At 37.0% G+C, this 17,087-nt stretch overlaps 1 protein-coding gene across 5 annotated transcripts in view; it reads right to left on the reverse strand.

The window, feature by feature from the left end:
• Positions 1-3,983: 3,983 nt before the first annotated feature.
• Positions 3,984-17,087, reverse strand: part of PRKCD (protein kinase C delta) — a 61,751-nt gene continuing 48,647 nt past the window's right edge. For all 5 annotated transcript variants that reach the window (XM_087709146.1, XM_087709144.1, XM_087709142.1 and 2 more), the window contains exons 14-18: positions 12,656-12,718; positions 11,648-11,786; positions 10,536-10,724; positions 7,351-7,479; positions 3,984-5,521 (exon numbers count right to left, since the gene is read on the reverse strand). In XM_087709146.1, the coding sequence (XP_087565272.1) occupies positions 5,363-5,521; positions 7,351-7,479; positions 10,536-10,724; positions 11,648-11,786; positions 12,656-12,718 (679 nt within the window). In that variant the 3' untranslated portion in view covers positions 3,984-5,362. The remainder of the gene's footprint in view (positions 5,522-7,350; positions 7,480-10,535; positions 10,725-11,647; positions 11,787-12,655; positions 12,719-17,087) is intronic.

The raw sequence follows: 17,087 nt of genomic DNA on the forward strand, positions 1-17,087 counted from the left end.
AATAGTTTTGTCCTCACCAGTTGGAAGTGTTTTTAAAAATCCCACTATATATAGATACCTTATTGAACCATACTATCTTAGTGGTAAAAACTCTGTGCAATGTACTGTGTTAGCTTTGCAAATGAGGGTCAGATTGTTTCTTTTTATTTTCTTGTCATTGGTGCTATCATGTATGTTGTGGCCATGCAGAAATAAGCCAGAAAGTCAAGCTTACATCAGAAAGATAAAACGGTGGTAATACAATAGAAATTATTAAATAACATGTAAAAAGCACTTGAGCTGTATTTTATCATAAAATGAATGTTGCATTGTAAAGTATTTATTCAGGTAGATAATCATTTACTGTGTTTACCTGGCTAGAAGAAACACTCCCCCACCCCACCTCAGTATCTCTGAATTCAGTCATTTAGTGGAAAGGTACTGTTGAAAATAACAGAGAAAATGGGAGAGACTGCTTTTCTGTAATGCCTAAACAAGGCTTCTTTCTGTCTTTGATCCCCATCCAAATATACCTCTCTCTTGTTTTTATTTTCCAGGGAAGTCATCCCAAAACTCAGTTGCTTCCCCTTTTCCCCACTTTCATTAGAAGGAAGGAAGGAAGGAGGGAGGTGTATGTATTCATACATATTTGTCTGTGTAAGACTGACTTATATGTGAAAGAATGATTGACGTGCACACAGGGAATTGGTTAATAATGTTTGTTCTGGTCCTGTCTTTATTAAGACTTCATTTTTAGAAGATACATAAGCACAGCTGCAGGGATGCCTAACATACACAAGTGATGCCATAAATATAGAAGAGGTGTGGAAATGTCCAGGATTGGTTTCATCTGGAGTGGCAACCATAGGCTTCCTTCCCATAATATAATGCATTTGCTTCCCCCACACCCTTCGTGGGGATGGGTTGCCTTCTGTTTGGGTAAATACGAGCAGTCTTGGCTTACATTTAGCAACAGTTTGAAACCTGTGACAATGTTTAACAAGTGGTTCTTACAACAGGTCCTTAGAGATCCAGTCGTTGCACTGCTCCTTCTGTCACAAGACCACAAATTTAGGCACTCCCTGCCAGCTTCCCACAAATACTACAGAAGGTGGCAAGTTTGTGAGGAAGTCATGTGAGGTCCTTACTTAACAACAACTTAGGCTGCCAGAACTGCCATCACTAAGCAGTCCCAATTGCTGTCATAAATTGAAGACTGCCTCTACGGTACTAGAAGGGACCAGGAAAATCACCATTGTATTTTAATAGGTCTCTCTCTTATTCAGCAGTTGTGTTTTATCATGATACTTTTTGAACTTCTCTGGATGTGGGGTATTGGAGGTTAATTTCTCTAAATGTTTAGGGTTATCCAGAAGAAAAATATGTGAATGTATAAATCTGTTTTGAATTTTGTAGAAAATATCATTTTACTTATTTCTAAATGAAGGCAATAGACTATCCTTCATTGAAAATGTATCAATGCTTCACAGATTCCCTTTATTGAAGAGAAATATTTGTTTGCATATCTCAATATTTTTTTAGTGTGTACAACTTGGTGGCTAAGTATTTAATGTATAGTAGATATTTTTATAGGTTATATATAAATGTACCTTGTTAACTTTGGTTTCTTCTATTCAGAGAAAAGGCCATATAACTGAAAAAAATAATTGTATGCAATACAAATTATAAATTTATGTTGATACTTGAAAAGATTAAGAAGTTGTTGATTGTGATTTAACAAGCTGTGATTTTAAAAAACACTTTGGAAGTGAGCCTCTTGAAATTAGTTGCACTACCTTCCAAGTAAATAAGTCCAAAAACTATCAATCATAAAAATTGTTCACTATCAGTTTCTAGTAGATAAACTTGTAACCACTCCAGAATACCTGCTGAATATTTTGTTTCACAGGACTTATTACCTTTTTTTAAGAATAAAAAATGAATTATAGAAACATGTGACTCTTAAACAAGCCATTATTGGCATTTGCTTAATGTGTGAAAATAGCTTATAGAAATAATATGGAAATGAGAATGTTATAAACATTATTTTTTCTCAATTTGTATGGTGGGTTCATATGATTTTGAATTAAATTTTAATTCAGATATGATTGTTCATTTATTTAATGCAGATTTTTCAACTATAGTTGGGCAATTTATTACTTTCTATAAGAGATGTGTTAAATCTTTCTCCAAAAGAATAAAATATCAGTTCTAAATTAAAGTGCATTTTAATTTCTTTATTTGTAAGTTGAATTTTGCTACTATATTTAAGATCACCATCTTAAATCATCAAATAAATGTTTCTAAAAAGTCTCTCCAAGAAAGCACATTTTGATGATATACTACGTTGCTATATTTATATAAAATACTCTATTTTAAAATAAATGAATGAAAAGAAACCTGCCGGCTTACTTTAAAGACTCAAAAGTTTTACGTCATGTATGAGCAATTCTTGTGGAATTCAATTTTTAAACCTGCAGAATTTACTGTAATTATATAAATGAAGTTTCATCTCATTATCAAAATGAGTTGTAAAAATGCTTCTGCTGACTTTAAAGACAATGAAACAATGTATGGAATGTGCTTGAGATTGTGTCTTTGTCCTTTCTAATAGTAGTAGTGGTTCTGCTAATGCCTGTTGTATTCAGCAGCTTTGGATCCCACTGATTTGTGCAGTATTACCGAGACTGCTCTTTGTGATGGATATAATAAGGAAGGTATACAAGGTTGCCTGTGACTTAACAAGCTTCACCTGCTCTGTAATGTTATTCCTTGGAGTTTGTTTGGCGATTCTAGCAGGGGACTTATTGTACACCCTTGAGAGATCATCAGTAGACCTCTTTCTGGGATGGTTGTCCCTTCCACCAACTGCACAGATTTAGGAAGGATGCATAGGAAGCTGTAAGGAAAGGGAACACCTTACAGCCAGCCAGATTAGCCCAAACAATCCTGGTGAACTTGAAATGGCAGATATCACATCCTGATTGCCCTCTCACATCCCGATTTTGTTGCATCTATGCAGTTGGTCTGTGAATTCTTCAGTCCTTGCTTTTAAATATTCAAAGTTGCATCAAAGCACATGTAGTGAAGCATGCTGCTCTCTTTGCACACATTAAAACATTTTTCTAGATTTCTAATAGTATTAAGCTAGTTTCAGTTTGACCAAGTAGCGTATAGTAATGTTTTATTAATGTATAGAGACAGTTTGGTTTGTTTACACAAAATCACTATTTTCAATAACTTCATCTGCTGATTCAGCTTTTACACAGTAAATGCTGCAAATAACATTTGCATTTAGATAGTGAATCTAAATTTGAAATCTCTAGTAAAATAGATGCACAAAGTTGTAGCTGAAGATTGGCAATATTCTACCCTTTACACTTCTGTGTTTCTGATGCATCGATGGTGCTAATTAGAAAAAGTTTCTATTCCAGTAAGCAATATATTAATATTTTGCTTTTAACTGCAGCACTAGCAGTCAAGCTATATATTTTTAAGTAGCAGTAGCTTCATAGTTGTCATTCTCACGTTGATTTGTGCCAGGTTAACTAAGCTAGAGTCCCATTGCTTAGCCCCATGTAACATCATTACATATCAGCCAATTCTAAAGCTTCCATGTTTGTGACTTCATAAAGTAGAATGTTTTGCATTTTATTTACGAGTTCAAATTTGATGGTTTTACAATACCATTTGGGACACCTTAGAATTCAGCTGGGTTCATGCTTTTAATCTTATCAAAAATGACAAAATCAAAACTTGTGAAATTAGCCAGATATTTGTGTCAACGGAGTAAGCCGTGCTGATTAAGCCATTGATGAAAAGTTGATGCATCAAGATTATTGTATGTTGCATAGCTTTCCACAAAGAGGACTTTCCTTTTTTATATCATTCCGCTACTTTTCTAGCTTATTGTACAGTTACGGTGCTTGGGTGCTAAGCTATATAATATATATGTTTGAAAAGTTGACAGTAATTTAGATACAAGACGTAAAAATCAGGTGAAGTGGGAGAACAACAGAACATATTTATTTACATTTTAAGTGTCATCAAGTCTTTCAAGAATAAGAAAATTCTCAGTCTTCAAGTTTCAACTGTTCTATACGTTACCATTGTCTCTATTAAAAATATTTTGTTATAAAGTAAAAAATAGCCTTCTCATAACAAACTGCACATTTAAATATTCCTATAGAAACCAGATAACAATTTCACCAAAAGTTCTTAAATGATGACGCAACTTATATTGGCCTACACTAATGGACAACCTAATGGACAATTGGTAGGTGCTATCTATAGATCATGTCCAATGACATCAAAGTATTCATGAATCTAAACTTGTTCAGTCTCTGCATACTGTAAGGTGTTTCCAAGAAATATACATTTTGCCTCTCAGAAGCTTAATATATTTATTTCCATTTTTTGTTGCTAAAATGCACCTGCAAAACTCACTTGTATGCTTTGGGGTTGCTCATTTCTTTTCTTCCAAAATCAAAATAATACTTCAATTGTTCTCAAATCAACTCAAGGTGCATTTGCCAAGCTTATTTTCTTTGCCCCATTATCTTTCATTCTGTATCTTTGGAAAAGGGTGCATATATTTGTTTACTCAGAAGTAACTTCGACTGTTTTATAGGATTTCTTCCATCATGTGAATTTTAGATTGTACATGCAAGTTTAGTCTTGCAAAGCATTAAAATTATCAAGTATGTATACTTTGGGGTACTCTTGGTTATCCAGAGTGTGGATAATACACAATGGCAGGTGTGTATTTTTAAGGTGCCACCAAACACTTTATTCTAATCAATGAACACAATTATATATTGTGGAAGCAAAGTAGAAAAGGGCATTTAGAAATTCTTCTATCTCATGATTTTAATATTTTTATCCAGGAACTAAAAGAAAATAAAATTTTAAGGAAGGATACATGTTACAGGAAGCAGTATTAACTGATGGCATTTATTAAAAATACCAATATTTGAAACCCAGATTTAATTGAATAGATTGTCATGCCATTTTGCTTGATGAGAATTAATGTGTTAATGTGTTAATATGTCACTGTATTTAAACTGTATCTTCATAATCAATATCTCCCCTCTTAAGCAAAATAAAGCACACCTGCAACACACATTGTCCAAAGAAATAACTACATTCAAATAATAACACACATACATCTACACTTTCCTGGTTGCAAAGAAAATCATATGCACATAATTCACAAGGATACTTCAGTTTTACAAGACAAGGTTTCTGCCAGTTGCTAAAGAATTAGCAGAAGCATTAATCACTACACAGTTGGTCACAACGAGGTGAATGTCTTTCAGTCACATTCCATATGAAGAGCTGGAAAGCTTTCATTAGGGCTGTTCCCCAGAATTCGATTACTTAATTATTTCTCCAGAATTTGCTCAAATTTAGGGTTGATAAATGAAAAACCAGCAAATGCAGACTGATCCATAGAATCTATTAGGTTTTTGTCGCTGTGGGATAATCGAGGTTTCTCACTCAAAAATTCTCTGTCAAAGTTGTTATAGTCACTTGCTGATTTCTGTAAAGAAGAACAGAAGCAATTAAAAATAGCTGAAATGACCTACACTGCCAAGATTGTTAGGCAGGGCCTCAAATCCATGGAGTGTCAATTGCTGATGGTCTTTCTGCCCAAAACAACTCTTTGGCCATTCTGCTGAGTGGCCATGAACAATTTAACTCAACCTATTTTATAGACTTTGGGGAAGCTGAAAAAAAATGGGTAGGCCAGGAATGTTTGAAGAATTGACTACAAACTAGCATTAACTGATGCCTAATTATGTGACAAATATAACGCTCAAAACATGGTTATTTACTGAATTTCGCATTGTTCAGGGTTTTTTGATATTTTTTAAAATGCTGGAAATATTTCAAACTAAAAATTAGTTTTTAAAGAATATGCAAATTAAATACTATTATGTTACTATTACCATATTTTTGGAGTATAAGACACACCTTTTTCCCTCAAAAAAGGCTGAAAATCTGGGTGCATCTTATACACTGAATACAGCATTTTTTGCCTCCCAAAACTCTGCCCCTTCACCAAAATGGCCATGCATAACTTTTAGAAGGTTTCAGAAAGCTCCTGGGGACTGGGGAGGGCAGAAATGAGAGAAAAACGGCCCATTTTTGCCCCCTCAACAGCATTTTATAAACTTCCTAAGGACTATTCATGCCCTTATTTTGAAAAAAAATGGGCCCGTTTTCACGAAAAACGGGCCATTTTTGGGAGGTTGCAGAGTACAAAAACTTGCTGCATCTTATACTCCAATGCATCTTATACTCCAAAAAATACGGTAGTTACAGGTAAATTATCAACTTACAACTGGTCTCTTAAAGACCATTCAAAACTGCAATGAATTTGTAAAAAGTCCTGGAATTTATGACTGTAGCATCACCCCCACAGTCACATAATTTACATTTCAGGCATTTGGCAGCTGACTTGCATTTATAACCAGTTACAGCATCCCCTGGTCACAAGATCACATTTGTGCTAAAATACCAAAACATACTTACGCAATAACTGGGTTTGTACCTACAACCTCATGATTTTCTTAAAAGCTATTGTCGCTTAACAACCATCATAAAAATGATCGTAAAATCAAGCCTAGTTACCATATTTTTCAGATTATAAGACGCACCTTTTTCCCTCAAAAAAGAGGGTGAAAGTCTGGGTGCGTCTTATTCACTGAATACAGCATTTTTGGCCTCCTGAAACCCAGTCCCATTGCAAAAATGGGGCTGGGGCTGGGGAGCACAAAAATGAGTGAAAAACATTGATTTTTGCCATCCCCCCAGCCCGAGGAGCATTCTATAAGCCTACTAAAGGCTACACATGCCTTTTTTTTACAAAAACGGGCCCGTTTTTGTGAAAAATGGGCCATTTTTTGCTCATTTTGGGGGGGGCAGACCCCCCCCCAGCAGCACTCTACAAGCCTCCTAGGCTTGCAGGCTATGCATGTCCTTTTTTTGACAAAAAATGGGCCCATTTTTGTGAAAAACGGGCTGTTTTGGGGAGGTCTGCAGAGTGCAAAACCTTTTTTTTAATTTGCCTCTTCAAAATCTTGGTGCGTGTTGTACTCCAGTGCGTCTTATACTCCGAAAAATATGGTATGTGGTGATTTAACTTACAACTGCAACCACTTATGATCCCAAATTCCAGGGTCAATTGTGGCCATAAGTCACCTGTATATGCACAAGTGAGATGGAAAAGAGAAAAATTTACTTGTTCTATTAAGGGATTCCATGTATTGTGCCTTTAGATCTAGCTTCAATGAACAGAAGACAAAGGATGCAAGCATCAAAATTCCATGCTTTCGAGTGCGTGGAACAGAAGTTAAAGCTACATACCACTTTTGGTTTGAAAGGAGGTTCCATCTCTCTCTTTTCCAGTGTTGTCCAATTAATTGCTTTGAAAAAATGGTGATCTCTGATGTTTCCAGTTATTCCCAATCTCTTTGTTGAATCTCTTTCAAATAGCTACAACATATAAAAATATTATTAATTTGGTTACGGAGACAAACTGTAATTCTGGGGTGGAAAAGAATATATTTTTAATAGCTATTTTGACCAAGGGTAGAGAACCTGTGTTTTTCCAGAAGCTGCCAAATTCAGCATCCCTCATCATTCTGGCTGCCAGTTCTGAGAATTATAGTTTAGGGATTTCCCCTGCTTCAATTTAGGCAAATTACTGAAACTAGCAGCCAGCAATCTACAGAGCTGAAGCCTCTAATTTTAGTTACTGTTAGTTCCTATATGGATTCTGGAAAGGGAAATTAGATATAAGAAATGCTTTCTCATTTACTCATCTCAATAGAGTCATCTATTTTGTTGCTGAGAGATGGTGCATCCTGTTTTATGTAAATCTTTTGGCCAAGAAGAAAGGCATTCTGATTAGGGCTTGGACGAATTTGTTTGGTCCACATTTTTAAAGTGAACTTATTAGAATGGAAAACAGAAATCAGGCCCCTTACAGACTTTGTACTTCTCCAGGTTTGCAATGATGTCCTTGCATTTGAAACAACAAATTAGCGTGGCATGACAAAACCGCGGTCCACTAAAGCGCGCCCGATTAAAGCGCGTCGCTGACGTCATCAGCAGCGTGACAACAGCGACCGCGGAGAAAAAAGGGCGCTTTAAAAAGCGCTTTGAAAGCAAGCCGATTCACGTTAAGGTAAGGTTTAGGGTTAGGTTAAGGGTTAGGTTTAGGGTTAGGTTAAGTGTTAGGGTTAGGTTTAGGGTTAAGGGTTAGCGTTAGGTTAAGGGTTAGGTTTAGGTTTAGGTTAAGGGTTAGGTTTAGGGTTAGGTTTCGGGGGGTTAGGTTTAGGTTTAGGAGTTAATTTTAGCTTTAGTGCTCACAGCGTGCTTCTTTCGTCACGCTGTGATGACGTCACGTACGCGGTTTCATCGAGCGCGCTTTAGTCGACCGCGGTTTTGTGGTGGAACCCTCTGTCCCATGGGTCACTCTATGCTTTGCTTGACTTGCACAGTTACTTAACAACTGCAATGGGGAGAGTGGGATTTGTGGTTATTAAGCAAGGCAATCATGTACACATCTCGGTTAATGACTGCCAGAACTTACGGCGTTAATTCTGGGTTCAATTATGGTCATAAATCAAGGATTACCTCTAATTTGGGTTCCAAATTCTGGCATTCATTAACCGAGATGTGTACATGATTGCCTTGCTTAATAACCACAAACCCCACTCTCCCCATTGCAGTTGTTAAGTAACTGTGCGAGTCAAGCAAAGCATAGAGTGCCCCATGGGATAGAGAAGCTCAGGAAGGCCTAGTGCAGGCCCAGGTCCACATAGTATCTCCCCCATTCACATGCAGCTTGATCCAGGCCTCCCAAGTCCTTACCAGATAAAGTACCCTGTGCTCTGCTTCCCACTTCATTAGTTATGCCTTGGTCCTGAAGACCATATACAATGGATCTTGTAATATTTTCAATAAAGGTTTTGTAGTACTGTTGCACTGGCTAACTAACATGTTTTTTTTTGTTTTTTTTTCAAATGTATTGCTAATAATTTGACATAAGCTTTAATCTTCAAGAAAACCCTCCCTTTTAGAAACCAGGACAGGCAGGAAAACCCTTCATACAATGTAGGTAACGTATTATTGTTTTCAGCTCTTCTCAAGCCTCCATGAAGAAAATAATTTTTCAAACCCAGCATTGGAAAGTGCTGAGAATATATCTGAGCCATATCCATTCAGATGTTTTTCTCTTGTGAATCTTTCTTTTATTTTTATTATTTTTATTTTATTTTATTCAGAATACAATGCTTTTTTCAATCCTAACTGATCACATATTATTAATTATTCTGATGTAACTGGACAGGTGACTTTTCCTTACCCAATCAAAATATTCTTTAGTACTTTTTTATTATGCAAACTATAAAAGGGAAGGTGTGATTTCCCCCCTTTGTTCTTTCTCTTGAAATCAATCACATAGAGAAACCTTTTAAATAGAAACATTCAAATTAAATCATAAATCAAATGGCTCTGTGTCATAACTGGGGTCTAGCACTTATCCAGAAGTCACACTTGGCCAACAGTCCTTCCTCCAAAATGGCATCCACTTCAAGGACAGCACCACCCAACTTCTGTGTAGGAAGGCCTTGTGGTGGATTAGCCACTTCTTTCCCAATCTCTGAGATCGCTTTGAGAAAGAGAAATGGCTAATCAGCCATGCAGTCTTCCTATTCAGTGGCTGTGATGTGTCCATATCCTGGAAGAAATGCCATTTTGGAAGCTGCTGAAATTCTTACAATTTGAGAATTGCAGCCACTCCCCAAATGCCACCCACTTCAAGGAAGGCTGCATGGTGGATCAGCCACTTCTCCTTTCTAAAGGTAATCTGAAAATATAAGCAAGGTATGATGGGAGGGGGACAAGGCCGAAGGGTATGGATCTAGTGGGGTTGGAAGCAGGCCCAAGGCTTTGGGGACTGAGTCAGGTGGGAGACAGCTCCAGGGACCCAACAAGGTGAGATGGAGGAGAAGATAGGCGATAGGAAGCAACTGCACTGTCCCTGTGATTGATTGTCAGTGCCCAAATGTTATGTGTGTCACTGCAGGGGCATTCCTAACTTCAGGTACAGGTCATAGGTCCCATCATTCAGTGCTGTTACAATTTCAAACAGCAACTGAACAAATTGTTGAAAGTTGAGCACTAGGTGTAAATTTAAAGATTCATATGATTTAATTTAAAGATTCATGCAGTTGCTTTAAAAAGATTGCAGATAGCAATAGATTGATCTATGCATCTATCATATGGACATGTCTATCGCTAAACAACCTTTGATTACAGAACTGCATATGATTATACAATAAGCAGAGCAACAACCGAGACTTCAGTCCTATATTTGGCTGTTACACATCAACACAATTTGGACAGGAGGAAGGGTAACTTAATTTTTCTGTAAAAGTACCATTAACAACTATTTTAGTGTACTAGATTGTTAAATTCTAATACTCCCAATATTTTTCATTTTTCTATATAGAAAGTACATATTACTCTTAGCCAATGTATACCTTTTCAAGAATATCCTTGGATTCTTTGGTAATCCAACGTGGATAATGAGGAGTATCTACTCGTATTGATTCAAATAACTCATCTTCATCATCACCATGGAAAGGAGATTGTCCAATCAGCATCTCATACAACAAAACTCCAAATGACCACCAGTCTACAGAAAATGTATATTTGAGGCCTTGCAAGATCTGTGGCAAATATAAGAAAAGACACAAACATGAAATGCAGCCAAAGGCCTCATACATGCATGTATGTATGTGTGTGTGTGTGTGTGTGTGTGTGTTTGTGTGTGTGGTTTACCCCCCTCCATAATAGAAGGATCAGCAATAGTAATGCCACCCTCTGATGTGATAACTGAATTCAAATGTAACGAACATGCTAGAAACACGCAACAGCATGATTTGGACTCATTCTCTTCTCTTGAATAGAAAAGTCCTAAGCATTTTGCTTCTCTTTCAAGTGAAGTCTATAGTTACACTTAGTTCCTGATTAGCTGAGCCTAATTGTAGCTGCAACACAGTGAATAAAACTGTCTTATTTCAATAAACTTATTTCAAAATTAAATTTTATTCAACTCAAATGTAACGCTCACCACTCAGCTACTGATTTCCCTGTCACTTTGCCAAACACAAAAAGGGATAGAAATATGGATCTAAGACTTTGTAAAAACAGATCATATTTATTGTAACTGAATGCAACTGTAAATATTTTCAAAGCAGATATAATTTTATGCTCCATGACCATAAAAATGAAAACACTCTGCAGCTTGCAACCACCTACATCTGGAGTAGAAGTCATATACTCTGTTTCACCAACACCCCCTTGATAATAAGCCCAATTGGGCTTGAGCGCATGCGCTAAAATAAGCCAACACCGAAAATAAGCCCTCCCTGAAAATATTGCAAAACAGCAGCAGCCATGAGGTGACCATGCTTGCCGCCTCTTGCACCTCAAAAATAATAAGACCTCCCTGAAAATAAGGCCAAATGCTTATTTTGAGGGTTAAATGAAAATAAGACCCTGTTTTATTTTTGGGAAAACACAGTATAATAGCACACCCATGCAGAGAAAAATTTCTAAATACTCAAATGAGTACATGTGCATGCCTTACTTCAGGGGCTATATAATCTGGAGTACCACAGAATGTTGTTGCCTTGTTTTCTCCAAATACATTTTCTTTACACATCCCAAAGTCAGCTATTTTAATATGGCCTTCTTTATCAAGCATCACATTGTCTAATTTGAGATCCCTGTATGAAAAAAAAATCAATCAAAGAATTAAAATGATCAATCTTTACCTAAAATATCCACCTTACATAACTGACCCACTTAAAATAGCTTCCAGACTATCCATATCTCTGTAAAACCCTCATACCATCAACATCTCAGAAAAATACTTTAATTTCAGCAATATTACATTTTTAATATCTTGAAACAAAATAATTCTAAAGAACTGAAAAACATCCCCCCTGTCACTTCTGGATATATTACCATCCAGTAAAAATCCAAAGGCTTATGGCTCTTCAAATTCCAAATTCTGCCAATCCAGACTTAAATTCAGCAGCCATTTTCATGATAGAATAAGTAGAGGGTCTCAATGTAAAAAACCAAACCCTATTTTTGAAACTAGCATGACTGTTTCTTTAACTTTGCCAGTGAGCAAGGTTTCTCTGATTAAGTCAGGTTGAGAGCAAAGCTGCTTTTTAGAGCTACAGTCTAAACTGAAATTGTGCTTCTGAGAGAAGGTCAGTCCAATTCAATATATGCTGAAATATGAACCATCTCCTTTGCCATTCTAGTAAAGATAAAATCCTACAGTCTAGGGGCTAAGTGCCTGGCAATTAAGAATGTGAAACAAAGACTCTTTTGTGTAATGTAAATAATAGCTTTATCCATCTTGCCAATGAGATAAATGTTAGAAAATAATTACAGATTGTTCTCAAGGGTTTTCTGAATTGCCCTTTTTAACACCTCTGGAATAGAATCAAAATTTTAATAGGAAACAATTCCTTGTGTCATATATCACATCGTATTAATCACAGATCCCACCAATTCCTCAGTAAGGCATAATGGTTAAAATATTTTATGAGGCTCTCGTTAAGATCAACAAATCACTCACCTATAAATAATGCCTTTACTGTGAAGAAACTGCAAACCACACACTATTTCAGCACCATAAAACCTGAAATTAAGCAAAAACATTCTCAACGATGTAAAATATAGTTTATTGCCTTAATAATTATATTAATTCTATAATATCATAACATTCAAATAATGTCCTTTTAACATTTAGCTACATTTCCAGTCATTTTTAGAAACTTTTCCCCATCAATTTAATGTTGTAGAATCTGCTTGATATGGCTTCCTCAAATTGCCTTCCCAATTGTATCAGGCTATTAATATGCTTCCATAATTAAAACCCTCCCATCTAATCTGGCTCTAGCAACCATTTCGCATTTTCAACTCCCATCCTATTCAAGCCTTTTGCTTTGCACAACTAAAAAGCAGCTTGTCTTATCTACAAGTAAGTGTTTGTTTTAACATAGAAGAGGGGGTAGGCTATCTTCAAACCTTTTTTTAATTAAAAAGAGTTAAACCAGCATTTCTAATTAATAAAAAAAAGTTTGCATGGCCTGACAAGGGGCTGTCCTGGGATATACCACTATTATATTATTTTTTCCTCAGCAATTTTATTTTTTCTTCTTTCTTTCTTTGTTCCTTTTAAGTCAGTGTTGAGTCCTGATGACTGTCTAAACTAGTCCCTGCAGTTTTCTCAGTAGTGGCTTGCCATTGCCTCCTTCCCATAGGGAGAGTGAGTGGCCCAAAGTCTTCCAGCTTCTATCTAATGCCTATCCAAACTTGTCTTCATTTCTTAATAGTCCAGGAATGCTTCAATCAACCAAAATGTTTTGCCTGAGTCTAAAGTAATATGGCAGCAGCCCATATTTGATTTGGAGATTTTACTTAGAATCATAATGCATTTAAGTACACTTCATTATTAAGTAAAACTTGCCCTATTACTAAGTTCTTTGTAAGCTTTATTGGCAGTTTAAAAAGCCTAATTGTGGACATGTTTGACAAAAAGAATGGAACAATTTACAAATTGTGTTAATGGATTGGATTAGAACTGGCAATTGTGCAGAGAGAGAAACAAAGCCTGCATTATTATGAATAGGTCTGATTAATGCTGTGGGATTCAGGAATGCTAGCCTAGAGACTTTGTGAAAATATCTAAAGTTTGCTAGAACTGTGGGTAATAATTTAAATCTTTCTTTCAATAATCCTGCTTCTAATAAGTTTCTCAGAACAAAACACTTCCTTACTTCCTTCCTCTATTATGCAGATAATTTAATAGCCAAATTGAAAGATCTTGTAACAATCTTTCCTTTTATTAAATTTTATGTAATTGTTATATATAAAACCTAATGGTTTTTTCCCCCTGCAGCTTATATTAACAGTGAAGATGCAAACCTAAGGAAAGTTTCTGCCACATTTTTTTCTTAGACTTATGCTTTCTACAATTTTTCCCTACAACAATAACCCTGTGAAATAGGTTGGGCTCAGTCACCCTGGCAGCTTTTGTGGCTGAATGTGGACATGGGCCCGAATCTCCTCACTCTCGCCTAATACCTTAACCCCTATTCCACACTAGGTTTTTTTTCTGCACAAGTTGACAACTATAACATATCTGCTTCCAGCCCAACACATCTGGAGGGTAATAGACAGGAATAAACTAACCTGCTTAGTGCACTTTAAAAATACCACCTTAAAGTAACATTATGAGCTGACAATTCTAACACTTTTGGAGCTCCTTCAAATAAACCCACTGGCCTTTCCAAAGCACATTTGCTTGCACAGCATTTCAGCCTACACTATGGGGAGAATATCCACCTCTCTTATTCTCAGATAGACTGAAGAAGAAGTGAAGTGACTGTGAATGATGTTCTCTCTCAGTTGACCTGAGTCTTAAATGAGTGGGGGAACCAGGCCATTTGATGAAGAAGCAAGTGCTTCTCAGTAGCATGAAAGAATATCTAAGCGGTGGCGCAGTGGTTAGAGTGCAGTACTGCAGGCTACTTCTGCTGACTGATGGTTGACTGCAGTTCAAATCCCACCAGGCTCAAGGTTGACTCAGCGTCCCATCCTTCTGAGGTGGGTAAAATGAAGACCAGATTGTTGGGGGCAATATGCTGACTCTTAGAGAGAGCTGTTAAGCACTGTAAAGCAGTATATAAGTCAAAGTGCTATTGTTATTGGTATCTATGATGGGGTGGGTGGAAGAATCCTGGGCAGAGAAAATAACAAAGGGATTTGTCTGGAAGTTGAGCCATGGCAACTGGATGTATTTGCTTGTTGGTTTGGGAGTAAGAATAAGTCCTTCTGCCATGACTCAACTTCCAGGCAATTCTACCTGGATGACTGAGAATCTTTATCGACATATTGCCATGCACTTTGGGGAGGAAACCCTGAAGTTGATGCGAGAACACCCCTAAGAATTTTAGGAGTTAGTACATTCCAAGGACACTCTGCCTACTCACATTCACCTAACCAACTTGTTCAGGCTGAAAAAGCGGATATAAACAACGAAACTTCTCAAACCAACAAGAAAATAAGTCTAGTTGCCATGACTCCAGACGATTCTACCTGGATGATTAAGAATCTTCATTGACAGCAAAAGATTTTGTTCATCCAGGCACTACTTACATTTTTAAAAATGAAAAGATTTAAATTTCTGGTTTCTGCCTAGTTTAGGTAACTTTCCATCTTATTCGTTTATTATATACATTACTTTGTTCTCAGGACATGAAAAAGGTAAATCAATATTCCTCATGCTGAATTCTTTTTGTTATGTTCCACTATCCTACAGACTTACAGAAACATGTCAAAATATGAGAATGTATTGTTTGTATGAATTATGCTCCAATGGCTCTTGAGATAATGTGTCCGGTAGAGTAAAACTAAATTGACAAAGACTTGTAGCAATTATTGTGATCATTTTTTAAAAAAATATTTAGTTTCTGACAAAGGAAATGTTTTGGTGATTTTGCAAAGATACAAACTTCTCTCGAATTTTACTTTATTCTTTATCTCAAGTACTTCCCCTTTCACCTTCTACTTTCTCTACAGAAGGAGTTTGCAACTGTGCTCAGAGATATCAGATGTTTCCAACCACAGTCCAAACCAAATGTCTACTTTTTCATTTTACGAGTGGGGCGGAACCTTTAAAGTGGTTTACCAATGTGAAAATCCTTCCTTCAGCTAATCTAGCTGGCCTTTAGTGGCCCTGATATGAAGCTCTCCAACCCTGCTGGGTCTCTTATTTACAGTATTTCCAGCTTAGCACATCAGGAGGAAAGTAGCTAGAAAAAGCTGCCCTGCTTTGTGCGCTTTGAAAATACCACCTTAAAGAAACCTTGTGGACTAGCAACCAATACTGGAAATAGATTTTAGAGGGAATATGTTGCACCCTCCCCAATCCCCAACGGCTTCCATTGTCTTCCCCAACTTCCTTTCCCTTTTTGACCTTTCCTGAAAGTAAAGAGGCAAAGGCTCTCATTTTGTGCCAGGCATGTCCAAATGTGATAAATTGCCACATTTGTCCAATGTGGCAATTGCTCTCTCCAAAAGATTACCGTATTTTTTGGAGTATAAGACACACCTTTTTCCCTCAAAAAAGGCTGAAAATCTAGGTGCATCTTATACACTGAATACAGCATTTTTTGCCTCCTGAAACTCTGCTCCCTTCACCAACATGGCCGTGCATAGCTTTTAGAAGGCTTTCAAACAGCTCCTAGGGGCTGGGGAGGGCAGAAGTGAGCAAAAATGCCCCATTTTTGCCCAGCCCCCAGCAGCACTCTATAAGCTTCCTAAAGGCTATCCATGCCCCCTTTTTTTTTTGACAAAAAATGGGCCCGTTTTCACAAAAAACAGGCTGGTTTTTGCTTGTTTTTGTACCCGCACCCCCCAGGAGCACTCTACAAGCCTCCTAAGGGCTATTCATGCCCTTTTTTTAAAAAAAAAAAACAGGCCCGTTTTGGGGAGGTTTGCAGAGTGCAAAAATGTTTTTTTTTAATTTTCCTGTTCAAAACCTTGCTCCGTCTTATACTCCAGTGCATCTTATACTCCAAAAAATATGGTATCTGCTAATTCTGTCCAATTAAGCTCCCACAATATCATTTCCTGACATTTTTCTGGGTCACCTGCAAAGGTGAGGAATTTTGCAATAGTTCTGCTTATTTCTCAAGCAGGCTATTCCAGTCATTCTTTACAGGGAGGAGAGGTTGAGCCCTCAGGCACCCCAATGAGAGAAGATATCTGCAGCAGAGAGTCAGATAACATCAATAGGTTGATGATAAGCAGCTTGTCCTTCCCCACCAACATGGAAAGGAAATCTTGATTCTGTGCCGGAAATCTGTCAGGGTCTACATGGGGAAAAAAGAACTTCCTTGTCCAGCAGTTCCTTAACTGCTACACCAATCTGGCTCTCTACCTGACAGACCTGCTTTCCTGGCCACAAATAACTAGCTCGGTAATTATACTGTGCTTAACAT

The sequence above is a fragment of the Thamnophis sirtalis genome, unplaced genomic scaffold (genome assembly GCF_051295495.1).
Source record: "Thamnophis sirtalis isolate CommonGarterSnake01/CBP01778 unplaced genomic scaffold, rThaSir2_p1.2 scaffold_3, whole genome shotgun sequence".
Classification (NCBI taxonomy): Eukaryota; Metazoa; Chordata; class Lepidosauria; order Squamata; family Natricidae; genus Thamnophis; species Thamnophis sirtalis.